Below are 17863 nucleotides of genomic sequence, written 5' to 3' on the forward strand. Positions count from 1 at the left end.
GATGATGCTGAGGAGCCTGGGTGGACATCCAATCTTGGGGAGAATCTTGAAGAGGCCGTCTCTGCTGACCAGGTCGAAAGCCTTTGTGAGATCTATGAAGGCTATAAAGAGTGGCTGTCGTTGTTCCCTGCATTTCTCCTGCAGTTGTCTAAGGGAGAATACCATATCAGTGGTGGACCTGTTGGCTCGGAATCCACACTGCGATTCTGGATAGACGCTCTCTGCAAGTACCTGGAGCCTCTTTAGTACAACTTGGGCAAACAGCTTTCCTACAACGCTAAGGAGAGAGATGCCGCGGTAGTTGTTGCAGTCACCCCTGTCACCTTTGTTCTTGTACAGCGTGATGATGTTTGCATCCCTCATGTCTTGAGGTACTCCACCTTCTCTCCAGCAGAGACAGAGGATTTCATGCAGCTCAGTGACGATGATCTCTTTGCAGCATTTTAGGACTTCAGCAGGGATGATGTCTTTTCCAGGTGCCTTGCCAAAGGCAAGGGAGTCCAGGGCCACGTGAAGTTCTACGTGAAGTTCTACGTGAAGTTCCACGTGACGTTCAGCCTAGGAAGGCAGCTCATCTAAGAGAAGGAAACTCTGACCTCAAACCTCCACTGCCTTGTGGCTACATCCAGTTCTGGAAAAGGCTTCAGGAGTCAACCTCGAGGCAAAATCAGGAGCCGGAGTCCCTTAGGCAGTTCATGGCTGAACACAGTCACGTTCTGGCAACTCCTGCGACGCCGCTGGAACCAACCGTATTGGCTTCTGCCTTTCCATTGGACCATTCCAGCGACGTGGAGAGGGGGGATTTGCTGCATGGGTAACAGCCTATCCTCCATACCTTCTTTACCCAGGCTTCGCGCACTGGAGAGGACACTCCAACTTCGCCATACGGCGTCGGCACAACACGGGAAGCAGCAGTTTACCGGTTATAAGTCTTCGCTCGATTGGCGTAGAGCGTGACGCCAGGGGCTGCTTCTGACGGTGGGAGAGATCATTGCATCTCATTGGGCAGCTACCGCCCGCCTTAAGCTGGGCAGTCCCCAGCCAGTAAGGTGTTGCCTCGCCACGGTCCGTTAACCTCATGGGGTGCGTGGGGTTTAGGGTGAAAACCGACAAGCGGATCGACAACTCTGCACCATGCAACAGAAAACAGAAAACTACTGCCCTAAAGCTGGGCACCTGGAACGTTAGGACAATGACACCTGGCTTCTCTGATGACCTGCAAGAAATAGACGACGCACGCAAAACAGCTGTCATCGACATGGAGCTGAGCAGACTGCAGATGGACATCGTCGCCCTTCAAGAGACTAGGCTGCCAGATTTCGGATCTGTCAAGGAGAGAAATTTCTCATTTTTCTGGCAGGGAAAACCACCAAACGAAACCAGGGAACATGGCGTTGGCTTTCTTATATTAGCAGGCTCAATATGCCACTACATATAGGGTCCGTTCCAAAACTCACCGCAGATATGTGAATCCGGGGCTATGAACCCCACCCTCGGGAGGCAAGGTGACCTCTGCTTCCCTTGCCTCCAGAGGGTCTTCTGAGGCAGAGGTCACACTCATCCACCCGCTGTCTGCCAGATTCAGAGTGACTGTTGGTAGTAAAAAAAACACTACTGGTTTTTTATGAAAACGAAAAGTGACAGTTTAATGCCTTAAAAGGCATAGGGAGACCCGGGGAAGCCCTATCTGTGGTTAACTGAAACAGCAGATATGGGATCCGCAGATACAGCCCCCTTGTATCTTTGTCTTATTCTTTTTTTTCTATACCACAGAGCTTTCCCCATCTTCCGCCCCTCTACGTTATCAGCCTCAAGCAGTCCATATAGCTCTCTCTTATTATTTTCTTCTTTCTTACAGTATGAGGCTCAATCTGGTGCCACATGGCTCTTCCATCTTTTCTGTCTTTTATTATCAGGCTTAATTTGGTCACTATGTACCTGTGTCTTATTTCATTTTTTCTCAAGTTATTAGGGTCAAACTGGCCACACTGAGCTTTCTTTTCTTCTTTTACATTATCAATCTCTATTTGGCAGCTAATGATCTCTCCTTTATTTTTTTTCTTTCCCACCAGTTAGTTCCCTTTAATTCCTTGTTTTCTTCCATTCATTATCAAGCTCTATTGGGCCATTTCTTGTGTCTCATTCCCCCTTTCCCCTTCCCACTGAGCTTTCCTTATTGCTGTGGTTGGTTTCCAGCAATCAGCATACAATTAGTCTGTGGAACTCCTTGCCATAGGATGTGGTGATGGCATCTGTCCTGGATGCATTTGAAAGGGGATTGGTAGATGTCTGGATGAAAAATGCATCACAGGTTACAAGCCATGATGGGTATGTGCAACCTCCTGGCTTTAGAAGTAGCTTATCTCAGAATGCCAGGTGCAAGGGTCTGTCCTGTGTGCTGCCTGAGGTATCTGGTGGGCCACTGTGAGATACAGGAGGCTGGACTAGAGAGGCCTTTGGCCTAACCCAGCAGGCCTCCTCTTAAGTCCTTATAGTGCGTTTTGTTGTAGAGGAGGCGGGAAAATAAGCCACGGACCAATCATGATTCTCCTTGACTCTTTCGGGGCAACGCCCACTTCCGCTCTGAGAGGGACGTGGAAGGTTGCTGCAACAGGAAGTCGTGATTTTGCCGCTCTAGCCCTTTTCCCAGCCTTACGGCTACCGGACGCAAGCTGTCATCTCAGTGGTTTTCACGCTGAGGGAACGCGGAGCGACTCCGCTGACTCTTGGGCGACCCTTAGCGGTCGGGGACGCTGAGCGCGGAGGCGGAGGGGCTAGGAGGCTTGCGCATGCGTGTTCCTGCCCTGAGTGTGGCCGGGTTAGCGAGTGCGCGCGCCTGTGTGGTGCTGGGGAGCAGCGTCATGTCGGGTGCGCGCACGTCGGATACGCACGGCCCGTTCTCACCGCTGTCTCCTGACTGACTGACTGAGGTAGAGGCGAAGCGAAGCAAAATGGCGGACAGGTTCTCCCGCTTCAACGAGGACAGGGACTTCCAGGTAACCGCCGCCCACCGCGGGGAGGCCCGTGCCGCCTGTGAGGCGCTGGAGCCCGCTGTCCCTCGTCCCCGAGGTGGGGGGCGGCCTCCTCGCCCCGCCCCGGCCTCCTCGCCCAGCCTCTCCCTCGGCGCCCCCTCCCGCACCGGGCGAGGCTGGTGGCGACCCAGCTGGGCTGAAGGTGCTGTTGGGGGGGGCGCCGCGCGCCGCTGCTGAACCCCGCGCGGGGAGACGGGTGAGGACAGCGAGGGCGATGCTGCCCCCGCCTCTCCCGCAGCCCCTTTGCTCGGGCTGCCGGGCCTCTGCCCCCCCCCTGGGCTGGAAGGGGGGGTGCTGGTTCTCAGCCCTGCGCCTGCGGCTCCAGGCTGCAGTCCTGTGCACGCTTTCCTGGGAGGAAGCCCCACTGACTCTGATGGGACTTGCTTGTGAGTAGACCTGCGTAGGACGCCTCTTTGGCTGCAATCCTCTCCACACTTTCCTGGGAGTAAGTCCCATTGACTGTAATGGGACTTGCTTCTGAGTAGACCTACGTAGGACTGGGCTCTGAGGCTGCAGTCCTGTCCACACCTTCTTGGGAGGAAGCCCCATTGACTATAGTAGGACTTACTTCTGTGTAGACCTGCATAGGATGCCTCTTTGGCTGCAATCCTCTCCACACTTTCCTGGGAGTAAGTCCCATTGACTGTAATGGGACTTGCTTCTGAGTAGACAGACATAGGATTGGGCTGCAAGGCTGCAGTCCTATTCACGCTTTCCTGGGAGTAAGCCCCATTGACTCTAATGGGATTCACTTCTGAGTAGACGTGCATAGGTTTGGGCTTTCGGTCCCCTTCAAGTCAAGGTTTGGGTAGGATGAAGGGGATGCTCTTTTTTTTCTTTCTTGCACTTGCCATTCTGCAGTTCAGAGCATTTGGAGTTTAGAGCCTGCACAGGGCATATGCTCTTCTTTAGAAAAAAAAAAATCTTCTCCTTTAGTTATTTCACAGATGAACTGAAAGCTGGAGAAGGGGGAGGTCACTGCTTTTAAATTCCGCACTTGGAATGGGTTAAAGGAAGGAAATGGCTGTGAAGCCAGCAGTGGTTTTCAACCTCTTTTGTGCCCTGACCCTATGATTGGATCCAAGCCCTCTCTTACACAGGCTTTGAAAGTTTTCTGTGACCCCCCAAAATGAGGTTTTGCGAGCCTATTGGGATCCTGACCTGCAGGTTGAGGAACACTGGGCTAGTCTATGTGTCACACCTGTCCCCTTACCTTTGGCCAAGTTTTTGCATATTGGGGGTGATATTTTATCTAGGAGTAGTGTCAGGGGTTGGTCATTTCAGGAACTGACTAGAATTGTGTATCTGTTGGGGGAGACACTCAAATGGGTCGAATGCTGTACTAGTTCTAATAATAGTGAGAGTTGCTGAGAAACTTGTGCTGCTGCTGCTTCATCCAGGTCTGCACCCCCTATACAAATGGGAGCATTGTCCAAAGGCCCCTGCATCATTATCAGGCCCTCTAAGATGTGCTTAAATTGGGTGGTGGGGAAAGCAGGAGGAACAGCTACAATTGCACCTTTCGGGTCAAGAGGTGGATAGAGTAGCACCTCTTCCAGCCCTCCCCATTGACCAGTAGTCAGTGTCTTAATGCTCCTGCTGTGATGTAGGGGTATTTGGGAGAAAGCCCAGCAGTCAATGATGGTAGGAAAAAGCAGCTGCTGTTGCTGTCAGAAGTCAGCAGCACCTTCCCACCTTGTGCCCCCATTACTGAATGGGGACAGGACACAGTGGTGGCAGGAGATCTTTCTGCAAAACCTAGAGGCTGCTACTGAAAATCCCCCCCCCATTTGTCAGTGGGGAAGTTTTTAATTGTCTGTGTGGAGAGCCCCAGTGAATCATGGAGGCCAGTAATAGGCTTTGTCCCATGGCCCCCTACAATCTGACTTCAGCAGCCCTAAATATGAAATCTAAGTATGGGAATGGGGCTTCTTCATATTTCCTCCTCACAGCTTAGTATAATGATAACCACTTAGTCTTGAATTTTTTTAGTGAAGGGATTGATTGTGATTTATTATGTAGAGCAGGAGCCTCCAAACCATGGCATAACAATCTCAGGTTGTAAGGCAGTGGCAAAGCCTTACTGTTCCATGCTGCAGCCTCCTATGTTTGCACCAGATATTTGCAGAAACTTGTACCAGTCAGCCACTTCTGCTGCCTAGCACCCCAAAAGGCTCTGCATCCCAATTTCCTGGGGGAAGCGGCTGCCCAGAGCAGCTTTCTGCAAAGATCAGGTGTGAAAATAGGAAGGCTTTGGTATGGAACGATAAGGTTTTGCCACTTCTTCGCCATGCCTGAAATGCAGGTTCACCAGATCCAGCCTGCCAGCCAGAGTTTGGAGACCCCTGATCTAGGAATTCCCTCTTGTATTTTGGGGAGGTGAGGTGATATAAAGGAAATCCACTTATAGTAGAAGTTATTGTGTTGGGCTGGGGAAAAAGAGGTAGTTACAAAATAATTCCTAGTGCTTGTCTCCAATACTTAAATTTTAAGATAAAGGAGAATACTTTGAAAAATACAGATGTCATTCCTTCTCCCACCAAGCCTTCAATATATGGAGAGCATGCAAAAAAATAAGGCACAATGATTCGATCACATTGGTTGACTAACAAGAGGAGGGGGCATTATCTCTCTTCACATTTAAGCATATGTGATATTCCAAAGAACACAACTCTAATTTCTTGATGCTCTGAGTCAGAAAGGACAAGGGAAGCAAACAACTTCCTTCCATACTTGGGGGTGCAGTTTGCCCTCCCCCAGGTTACCTCTACCTCTTACATGCTTGTGAATCTTCCTTGTGACTTTGTTTGTTCCTATTACTGGTCTAGAATGCATATTTGCAAAAAAAACAACCCGTGAAATTAGAAGGTGTTTACCACCTAATGAGCTTACTGCTTTTCATATGCTGTAGGGGCAGTGGTTGACTTTTCTAGTATGTGTTTGAGATGGTTAAGATCACTGGAATCACACAGTGATGGTCTGATTTGATAGGAAAATTATAGTAAAAAATGAATGTTATATAATATAGGGCAGGTGCCAATCATTCCGGTCTTGACTGAGGGTCTGGCAAATTGCCTCTTGATTGACCTTTCTTGTAGCCATAGTAAACAAACACAGGTTTGTCTGAAATATATGCCCATATGCAAAATTGTTATGTTGGCCATATGTTCTTTTCAGTGTCCTGTTGTTGAAAAATTTCAGAATTTGCTAGTTTCTAGTATCTTCGCTATAGTGTTGTAGCACTGTGGAAACATTAAATAACAATTAAAGAAATGTTAGTTTATTTTTCCTGTTTTCTGAACAAAAACAAACCCTTTTGTAGCCTGAAAAGAAAGTATTGTATTACTACTGTGAATCCCAGTATTGTAAATTTGGTTCAAGGGATGAATACCGAGTGGTGCTCAAGATCATCTTTTAAAAATATTTTCAGACTGAAGCTCCTCTTTTAGAGATGTATGAAAATAGCAGTCAATCAAGCAACTGGATTAAGAGAGATTTAGGGATCTTCTAGGTAACTGGGACAGTGCATGGAAAATGCTGTTTATTATAGTTGTAACGTAAGTTGGATGGGGGATCAGATGCAAGATATATGTATTCAAAAGTTATCTTGAAGTGCTTTCTGCAGGAAAAAGCGCGCCAGGGCTTTATTTCTGTAATTGTCTTGGATCTGAAGAAGCCATGTCTGTTTGACATAACCCTTATCCCCTTTCTTTGGGGAATTGCCTCTCTTTTTTTGCACTTCTCCCGCAGATGGAGCGAGAGTAAGCTTTTCAAAATATGGTTTCCATAAACAGTCAATTTTGAAAAATAGTAGACTGACTGGGCTTTGCTAGCAAATGAATGGTTGAAGTTTAAAGTGTACATATCATTTCCATGTTTTCTGTGACCTAGTAGACCTAGGTTAAATTTCCAATCAGCAATTAATTATGTGGTCCTCCCCAAGTCCTTGCAACTGCTGTTACTCAGACTTGAGGAGGACCACGTAATTAACTGAGTGGAAATTTAACCTAGGTCTACTAGGTCCAGCAGTCTGTTGGATGCTTGCTGTCTTTGAAAACATCAATGCTGTTTTAACTTCTGTGGCATGATGATGGTAGTGGTTAGATTTTCTTGAAATACCTTGTCTTCTGTCCTGACTCTTTCTGATTTTGGATACTGCAGTGTCTCAGTAATTCTTGTTGTGGCCTGTTCATTTGAGGTTATTTCTGCTTGTGCCTTCTTTCTAACTGATCCCCAAGATTTATGACTCTGCTTGGAGAAAGCCAAGATGAGACATTTATATAGCTATCATTGGATGTGCTGTGGGGGTAGGGGGAAATGGGAGAATATTTAACATGTGTGTGTCTATAAAACCTATGTTGTGTTTACCGCAAATTATCTGGTGTGATTTAAATATCTGTGGTTGGTTTTGGGAGTGATATGTTGCTGAATAAGAAGCGTTTTGTACCCAGTCTTAATCTTTATTTATTAAAACAAAATATCAAGAAATGTGCAACTTGTTCCAACAGAAGATGTCATGTAGATTAGCTCTGAGTCTTCTTATCTTGGAGGTTAATTTGTGGCCTGTACAGTTATGAAGTCCAGTGTACTTGCTGGGAGCCACTGCTCATTTTTATGTTCATGTATGCAATTTAAAAAAAATGATAGTGCAGGGACAGGATGGCCGAACCAAGCCTAACAAAATAATTGTTGTTCTGCAGGTCTTCAGACACATGACTGTATAAGCATTAGGTCTTGGAATTTAGCATGTACATACAGAGTATGCACCAATTCATGTTTCTATAAAGACTAAAGAACTAGCTGTGGCTTGCTGTTTAGTTTTATGTGTTAAATAATTAAAACATGGTTATTGCATAGCAGTCTCTCTCAATTTCCTGTCGACTGTTACTTCAGATTTTTTATGAAAATAAGAGTATAAAATATCAGAAAGCACAGTTGCAAATACTTAACCTTAATATAGTACTAAACAACCCTCCATTATTGCATAGCAGTCTCTCTCAATTTCCTGTCGACTGTTACTTTAGATTTTTTATGAAAATAAGAGTATAAAATATCAGAAAGCACAGTTGCAAATACTTAACCCTAATATAGTACTAAACAACCCTCCATTAGCTCCATCCCTGCTTCCACAATCTTCCTTTCTGCCCCTCCACTCCTGCGTCATCCCCCAGGGGCCGGGTATAAGAACAGGCCCTCAGTTTGGCTGTACGTGCCGTAAGAGGTGACTAAACAGCCACCGGGTAGATGGGACTGGTCAGCCTGGGAAGGCAGCTCATCTGAGAGAAGGAAAACTCTGATCCCAAACCTCCACTGCCTTGTGGCTACATCCAGTTATGGAAAAGGCTTCAGGAGTCAACCTCGAGGCAAAATCCGGAGCCGGAGTCCCTGAGGCAGTTCATGGCTGAACACAGTCACGTTCTGGCAACTCCTGCGCCGCTGCTGGAACCAACCGTATTGGCTTCTGCCTTTCCATTGGACCATTCCAGCGACGTGGAGAGGGGGGATTTGCTGCATGGGTAACAGCATATCCTCCATACCTTCTTTATCCAGGCTTCGCGCACTGGAGAGGACACTCCAACTTCGCCATACGGCGTCGGCACAACACGGGAAGCAGCAGTTTACCGGTTATAAGTCTTCGCTCGATTGGCGTAGAGCGTGACGCCAGGGGCTGCTTCCGACGGTGGGAGAGATCATTGCATCTCATTGGGCAGCTACCGCCCGCCTTAAGCTGGGCAGTCCCCAGCCAGTAAGGTGTTGCCTTGCCACGGTCCGTTAACCTCATGGGGTGCATGGGGCTTAGGGTGAAAACCGACAAGCGGATCGACAACTCTGCACCATGCAACAGAAAACAGAAAACTCCTGCCCTAAAACTGGGCACCTGGAACGTAAGGACAATGACACCCGGCTTCTCTGATGACCTGCAAGAAATAGATGACGCACGCAAAACTGCTGTCATCGATATGGAGCTGAGCAGACTGCAGATGGACATCGTCGCCCTTCAAGAGACAAGGCTGCCAGATTCCGGATCTGTCAAGGAGAGAAATTTCTCATTTTTCTGGCAGGGAAAACCACCAAACGAAACCAGGGAACATGGCGTTGGCTTTGCAGTCAGAAATACCCTGCTGGAATCCATCATCCCACCTACTGTGGGAAGTGAAAGAATTTTGTCCCTGCAGCTCCAGTCATCAGCAGGACCTGTCACACTCATCAGTGCTTATACACCGACTCTGTTGTCTCCAGCAGAAGCCAAAGACAAATTCTACGATGACCTGGCCACCACTACCAAGAAGATCCCTGTAAAAGAGCTATTGTTCATCCTCAGCTATTTCAATGCTAGAGTTGGTGCTGATCACAGTTCGTGGCCCACTTGCTTAGGTCAGTTCGGCACTGGGAAGATGAATGAAAATGGCCAATGCCTGCTAGAGTTTTGCTGTCATCACGGTCTCTGTGTCAGCAACACGTTCTTCAACACGAAGCCCCAACATAGAGTCTCTTGGAGGCACCCAAGATCAAAGCACTGGCACCAGCTCGACCTGATTCTCTCCAGACGCTCCAGTCTTCCCAGCATCAAGATCACATGCAGTTATCATGGTGCTGCCTGCGAGACTGACCACTCCCTGGTGTGCAACAGAGTGAAACTGCAAGCAAAGCGACTGTATCATACGAAAAAGGAAGGAAGACCTCGCATTGATACCAGCAAGATCCGGGATCAGAGGAAAGTGGAGGAATTTGCACGAGCACTTGAGGAATCTCTTCCAGGCCCGGCCGATGCAAACGCATCCAACAGATGGGAACATTTCAAGAATACCATTTACAACACCGCCTTGTCCATATTTGGCAAGAAGACCAACAAGACGGCAGACTGGTTTGAAGCCCACTCTGAGGAGTTGACACCAGTCATTGAGGAAAAGAGGAGAGCTCAAGCAGCATTCAAGGCCTGTCCCAGTGAGCGCAACCTGTAGGTCCTCCGAGCTGCTTGCAGCAAAGTCCAGCAGGCTGCCAGGAGATGTGCTAACGACTGCTGGCTCCAGCTCTGTTCCGAGATACAGATAGCAGCTGACACGGGCAACATCAAGGGGATGTATGATGGTATCAAGCAGGCCCTAGGTCCAACACAGAAGAGAATTGCCCCTCTGAAGTCTGCAGCAGGCGAGGTCATCCAGGATCGGGCGCAGCAGATGGAACGCTGGGGGCAGCACTACTCTGAGCTATATTCCAGAGAAAATGTAGTCACCGAAGAAGCGCTGAACAACATTGAGTGCCTGCCTGTGTTGGAGGAGCTTGACAGTGAACCAATCCTACGAGGGTCGCCCAGAAAGTAATGCACCACATTTTTTTTCTCAGCCTACAGTAATGGTACAAATGCGAAACTTTAGATATACATTATCTGAATTTTCAGGAGTGCGCACACAAATTTTTGGTTTCTTCAGACAGCAAGAAGCAGTAGTGAAGTTGCAGCAGTGTTTCGAAATGGCGTCTGTAAGTGATATACGTTACAAGCAGCGTGTTGTCATTGAATTTCTCACTGCGGAGAAATAAACTGTTGGGAACATTCACAAACGTTTATGTACAGTTTATGGAGAATCTGCGGTCGACAGAAGTACAGTTAGTCGCTGGGCACAGAGGGTGAGGCCATTAGAAGGCGGTTCGGCAGAGCTCCAAGATTTGCAGCGTTCGGAGCGGCCATCCATGGCTGTCACACCTGACAAGACGCAGCTTGCTGATGTGCTCATTCGCGAGGACCGACGCATAACAACTAGGCAGTTGGCGCTGAAGCTGTCAATCAGCAAAGGAAGTGTGGATGCAATCATCTGTGCTCTTAATTACTCAAAAGTGTGTGCACGATCGGTTCCACGCAGTCTTACGGTGGACCACAAATCTCTCAGAAAAAACATTTCTTCTGAGTTGCTGAAACGTTTTGAAGATGAGGGGGAAGCATTCTTGTCCAGGATTGTGACAGGTGATGAAACCTGGGTTCACCATTTTGAACCCGAAACAAAACGACAGTCGATGGAATGGCGTCATCCTCAATCTCCACAGAAGAAAAAATTCAAAGCAACTGCTTCCGCCAGTAAGGTCATGATCACTGTGTTTTGGGACTGTGAGGGCGTCATACTCATTGATGTGATGCCAAGAGGCAGCACCATTAATTCTGAAGCTTATGTGAAGACATTAACCAAACTCAAGAAGCGCTTCCAGCGACTTCGGCGCCATAACAACCCAGGTGAATGTTTGATTCAACATGATAACGATCATCACTAAACAGGGTTGGACTGTGTTACCCCATCCACCCTACAGCCCTGACCTAGCTCCCTCAGACTTCCACTTGTTTGGGCCATTAAAGGATGCCATTCACGGAAGACATTTTGAGGATGACAAAGGGTTGATTCGCACAGTGCAGAAATGGCTTTGTGACCAGAACAAGGAGTGGTACCGACAGGGCATACATGCCCTTGTGTCTCGCTGGAGGAAGGCCATAGAACTGGATGGAGATTACGTGGAAAAATAGGGAGTGTAGAAGAAACATCATTCTTTCTTGTGTGTAAGTTTCATTGTGTTCAATAAATAATTGTTGAAGAAAAAAAATGTGGTGCATTACTTTCTGGGCGACCCTCGTAGAAGAACTTCACGTGGCCCTGGACTCCCTTGCCTTTGGCAAGGCACCAGGAAAAGACAGCATCCCTGCTGAAGTCCTAAAATGCTGCAAAGAGATCATTGTCACTGAGCTGCATGAAATCCTCTGTCTTTGCTGGAGAGAAGGTGGAGTACCTCAAGACATGAGGGATGCAAACATCATCACGCTGTACAAGAACAAAGGCGACAGGGGTGACTGCAACAACTACCGCGGCATCTCTCTTCTTAGCGTTGTAGGAAAGCTGTTTGCCCGAGTTGCACAAAAGAGGCTTCAGGTACTTACAGAGAGCGTCTATCCAGAATCGCAGTGCGGATTCCGAGCCAACAGGTCCATCACTGATATGGTATTCTCCCTTAGACAACTGTAGGAGAAATGCAGGGAACAACGACAGCCACTCTTTATAGCCTTCATAGATCTCACGAAGGATTTCGACCTGGTCAGCAGGGACGGCCTCTTCAAGATTCTCCCCAAGATTGGATGTCCACCCAGGCTCCTCAGCATCATCATATCTTTCCACAAGGACATGAAAGGCACTGTTGTCTTCGATGGCTCCACATCAGACCCCTTTGACATCTGAAGCGGAGTGAAGCAGGGCTGTGTTCTTGCGCCAACCTTGTTTGGGATTTTCTTTGCTGTCCTGCTGAAGCATGCCTTTGGAACTGCAACAGAAGGTATCTATCTCCGGACCAGATCAGACGGAAAGCTCTTCAACCTCTCCAGACTGAGAGCAAAGTCCAAAGTTCAGCTGAAATGTCTGCGTGACTTCCTCTTTGCCGACGATGCAGCTGTCACTACCCACTCTGCCAAAGATCTCCAGCAGCTCATGGATCGTTTTAGCAAGGCCTGCCAAGATTTTGGACTGATGATCAGCCTTAAGAAAACACAGGTCATGATTCAGGATGTGGACTCACCTCCCTGCATTACAATCTCTGAGCATGAACTGGAGGTTGTCCATGACTTTGTGTACCTTGGCTCAACGATCTCCGACACTCTTTCTCTCGATACTGAGCTAAACAAACGCATCGGTAAAGCAGCTACCACGTTTTCCAGACTCACAAAGAGAATCTGGTCCAACAAGAAGCTGACGGAACATACCAAGATCCAAGTCTACAGAGCTTGTGTCCTGAGTACACTTCTGTACTGCAGCGAGTCATGAACTCTTCGCTCACAACAGGAGAGGAAACTGAACGCATTCCACATGCGCTGCCTCCGACGCATTCTCGGCATCACCTGGCAGGACAAAGTTCCAAACAACACAGTCCTGGAACGAGTTGGAATCCCTAGCATGTATGCACTGCTGAAACAGAGACGCCTGCGTTGGCTTGGTCATGTTGTGAGAATGGATGATGGCCGGATCCCAAAGGATCTCCTCTATGGAGAACTCGTGCAAGGAAAACGCCCTACAGGTAGACCACAGCTGCGATACAAGGACATCTGCAAGAGGGATCTGAAGGCCTTAGGAGTGGACCTCAACAAGTGGGAAACCCTGGCCTCTGAGCGGCCCGCTTGGAGGCAGGCTGTGCAGCATGGCCTTTCCCAGTTTGAAGAGACACTTGGCCAACAGTCTGAGGCAAAGAGGCAAAGAAGGAAGGCCCATAGCCAGGGAGACAGACCAGGGACACACTACACTTGCTCCCAGTGTGGAAGGGATTGTCACTCCCGAATTGGCCTTTTCAGCCACACTAGACGCTGTGCCAGAACCACCATCCAGAGCGTGATACCATAGTCTTTCGAGACTGAAGGTTGCCAACAACCAAGTACTAAACATTTCACGTGTATTATCTTGTTAAGCTTACAACCACCTTGTAAAGTCAGTAGGTTAGGATTGCACCCTAAATGACTCCAAAAAGGGTTCACAACCTATAAAGATGCAGAAGAATACCAGCAAACAGCCACTAGAAAAGACACTGTGCTGGTGCGAAGAGGGACAGTCACTCTTCCCCTGCTAAATATAAGAGGAACAACACTCGAAAATGTGTCTCTGGCCCAGTTAGCAGGGGATATTCAGGGGTATACCGCCTCTGAACATGGAGGCATTGCCATATACCATCATGGCTAACAGCCTGTGATCGGCTCCTCCTGTGTGGTTTTGTTTAATCCCCTTTTAATGCCATTTAAATTAGTGACCATTGCTATATAGCATGGCAGTGAATTCTGTAAATGGTGTGGTATGAAAAGTACTTTCTTTTGTTTGTCTACCTTTTGTTTTGCAAATCAATTCTAGTGGATAATTCAGCATTCTGGTATTGTGAGAGACGAGAAAAATCACTTTTCCTACACTATGAATTATGTTATAAACCTCTATCATAAATGTCCTCCCCATTTTTTTTCCTTTTTAAACCAAAAAGCCCCAAATATTTCCTTTCTCATAGGGAAGGTGCTCCAGGCCCATGACAATTTTAGTTGCCCTTTTCTGTACTGTTATTTTGCAGTGTCTCTTATGATGTGGGTGACCAGCAGGTACACAGTGTTCCAAGTGAGGATGTACTAGTAGATTTGTAGAAGGCTTGACAGTATAGGCTATTTTATTTTCAGTCCCTTTCCTAATAATGCCTTTCAACAGTTTTCTTAACATGGAATTCACCTTTTGCACAGCCGCTGCATGCTGAGTTTAGTTCCTTAAGCTATTTGCCATGACCCTGATCTGTTTTCTGGTTGGTCACTACCCTTTTAGATGTAAATTGTCCATGTATTTTTTCTCTGCTAATCATTTTTAATTATATATTAAACCATAAGACGACCCGTCCTTTTATTCTATGACTGTTACACTTACTCAGTCTGTTAAGGATGATTTCCTTGGAATATTTTTGAAAGCCCAAGTAGACAATGTCAACCGGATAACTCCTCTTCACATACATATTGACATTATCAAGAATGTCTAAAACGTTAGGGAAGCCTTGCTGATACTTTTTTAGTAAGATGTTTTATGTGCTTTATAATTTAATCTTTAATAAGGCTTTTTACTAACTTACTCAGAACGCACGTTAAGCTGTTTTGTAATTTCCTGGATTCCCCTGTCCCTTTTTAGTAATATTATGTTGCTTTCTTTGCAGTTTTGTGGTACAGAAGTTGTTTTACATAAAATACCAGCAATTTCTTATCTACGTTCTTTTAAGATGCCATCTGGATCCAGTGGATTTTTAATTTTTTTTTAATAAACCCTAGAATATCCTCTTGTTACCTTTATGACTCTGTTCTTTTGATTCCTGCCCTGAAAATCATAACTGAGGCATATCTGTCTGTCCTCCATTTTCCGTAATGAAGACAGATGCAAAGATTCTGCTTCTTTAATCTTACTATCTTTGTCCTAGCATACTTTTTCTTTCTTTGTCTAATTGTCCTTTGTTCATCTGCTGTTTGTTCCTTCTGATATTAAAATAAATTTTCATTGTTAATCTTAACTTTTTTAGGCTAGGGTGTTGTGCGCACTCTTAAACATCTTTACCTTGTTCTCCCTTAAGCCTGAAACCTCCTCTCAGAATACTTAAGTCAGCTATGTTCAATTTTTTTAATCTCATGGCACACTGACAAGGCACTAAAATTGTCAAGGCACTCCATCTGTTTTTCAACAAGTCACATTGCACTGCAGTTAGGGGGGCTCACATCCCCAAATGGCCTTATTAATAAATGACCCGCCCTCAGATTTCCGTGGCACACCTGCAGATCATTCATGGCACATTGGCTGAGAATTGCTGACTAAAGTGATGCTATCTCTTGTCCCGTTTTTCAGAGCCTTTAAAAAATTTAACTTTTGCGTTATGACCATGGGTAGCATCTGAAGTTACTCCTCCACCAGAGCAAAGAACTCTGAATGTTGCCCTACGCACATACGCGTAACTGTGTCTGTTCATATTCATGCCTTGTTACCCTTGCCTATCCTGTTCATCCTCTCCTTCTGTTATCTCCCCCATTGTTGATGTTCGGTGCAGACTCCTTGGTACACGAATCTTTTCCTTTGTTCAGGTTTTTTTTTTCCTTGGTAAAGATTGTTTTGCACTGATGGCATTAAATAATGATGGGAATGATGGGTACTTATGGAATATAACAAGCTTGTGTTACTGCTGCAAGCCTGTACCTCTATTGTAAATTGTCTGCTACTGTACAGGCAGAATGGAGACAATATGAATAATGTGTCAATATTTCTGTTGCGGATGCCCATTCTTTCTGCATAATTCATCAGAAGTGGCCAGCTTTCTGGTTGTTCATTTGATCTCTTGCAAAATTTGTTGCCTAGTTTGAAAATGTTTGTTTTTTTCTTAAAGGTTAGCCTCTCCCTTCTTTTTAAAAAACGCATGGTTTGATGTGCCTTTTGAACTTAAATCACAAAATTTACTTACCTGTTTTCATCTTTTTCCTATCAAAGTTGGTCTTTAGTAATTGGACAGAGAAGAAACAACTTCCTATGCAAGTAAAGCTTCTGGCTGGAACTTTTAGTCTTTACAGGTGACCAGTCAAGTGGATGCTGTCTGATTCATCCTTCATTAACCTACTTTACCTTGTGGCTGTGCTGAAGGTTAAATTGTTATTACTCGGACTGTGAAGTGTCCAGTCTATTTTCTGACCTGATAACCCATGGCGATCAATGTATCCTTTGTATGTACTATCTGCACATGCTTTCAATATCCTAGTCCCACTCATTCTTGTTTTCTTCTGTGAGGAAGAGTCCAAGGATTGATGGATGTGAATATGCCCCACAGGCTGTTGGGGGAACAGGGGCTTGGATGCTAGCATCAAAAAATTGTACCCATCCCCCTTATTTATCAGAAGCATGCTGTGCTGAGACTTCAGAAAAACCATTTTTCCTCCTGTATTGGAAGATGGAGGTTGTGGGAATTTGCAACCCCATTTGCTCATGTGTTTATACTTAATCCATTGACTGAATCAATTATTGTTATCCTGAGAACAACCTGTAAAGGGAGGATGAATTCCAGTATGTTTCAGACATTCTCTCTGTCTGTGTTTCATAATTCATAGGCTGCTCTCTTTCTCTGAGAGACCTTGAACCCACCCACAAGAGATAACTTCCTTCTCATGTTCCTCATTAGCAAGGAGAATCAAGGCAGATTCTTTCAGAGTTCATCTCCTTATTTTGAACTTGTTGCAGCCTTGGGAACCATCCCTGGATTGTCCAAACAGATGTGAGGCCAAAGGTTCTTTTGAAACTGTTATCTCAAGATAAGCTGTCATGTGGACAAGACTTCAGCATCCCATCTACCTTTCTGCTGCCAGAATGCCAAACGAGTGCTAGAGCAGCTAATAACTGAATTAATTGATCAGTAGCAAATGTTAACCCCTCCCCAATTTAATTACCGTGCCTTTTTTGCCCATATTAGGTTCCTTTGGTGACTCCTCCCCAACCTTTTTTTGTTTTTGGCTGGACTGTAGAAACCTTAGCTTTAGGAAGATGTTGTATACCCTCAGAACTTTATTGAGCTTTATATTAAGTCGGTATGTTGCAGGCTGCATCCCCAAATGGTGCTCTTGTGTTATACAGTTTTCTCTGTGCTTGCAAGTTTTATGCACAAATGGCTTGCAAGGGACACATCTTTATTTGAAGTGCTGCAGTGTCAGGTGTTGTTCTGCCCTATTCTTTTGATCAGGCTATGCAGGCAGAATATGAAGTAATGTCAGAAAGGAGAGGAGACTCCTCCATAGTCCTGCTGCAGCTTTAAACTTGAAACGGATTGCTCATAAAGTTTCCCCCTTTCAGATCTATAAGACTTATAATGAATATTATATTCCTGCCTGACTTGAGGCTATTGTCACTTTTTGATGCAGTGCTGTTAGACAATGGGAGGTGAGAAATTGTCTGTTTCAGATGAAGGCATTTTCCTATTATGTCTTGGTAACTCTCTTCCTCAATGTGTTAAGCCTCTCTGTAAGTGATCAAGCAGGGAAACAAAACAAATGCTGCGCAAGTGTGAATGTGACATGTTGGGCATGGGTCGTTCCCCTCCCCCACATAGGGCATTGATTTTTGTGGAGGGCAATATTGCCAGGTCAAGGAAAACCACATTCCTAGGTTAATACTGGAACATTCTAGGACAGTGGTTCTCAAACTATGGGTTTAAGAACCCACAGTTCTCAGAGAACCCACCTGGATTTTGGTGGGCTGCAGGCTGTTGCTGGCTGTGGAGCTACAAGGCATTCTGCGGCACAGCATGGCCAGCACAGTGGATTGTTTGCTGGTGCTTCC

General features: G+C 46.1%; 1 protein-coding gene across 1 annotated transcript in view; it reads left to right on the forward strand.

Annotated features, from left to right (window-relative positions):
* Positions 1-2845: 2845 nt before the first annotated feature.
* The window catches only part of GPATCH8 (G-patch domain containing 8), a 100808-nt gene continuing 85790 nt past the window's right edge, over positions 2846-17863 (forward strand). The window contains exon 1 of the mRNA XM_066628167.1: positions 2846-2996. Coding sequence (XP_066484264.1) covers positions 2952-2996 — 45 coding nt within the window. The 5' untranslated portion in view covers positions 2846-2951. The remainder of the gene's footprint in view (positions 2997-17863) is intronic.

Source organism: Tiliqua scincoides, chromosome 5, assembly GCF_035046505.1.
Source record: "Tiliqua scincoides isolate rTilSci1 chromosome 5, rTilSci1.hap2, whole genome shotgun sequence".
In the NCBI taxonomy this organism is placed as follows: Eukaryota; Metazoa; Chordata; class Lepidosauria; order Squamata; family Scincidae; genus Tiliqua; species Tiliqua scincoides.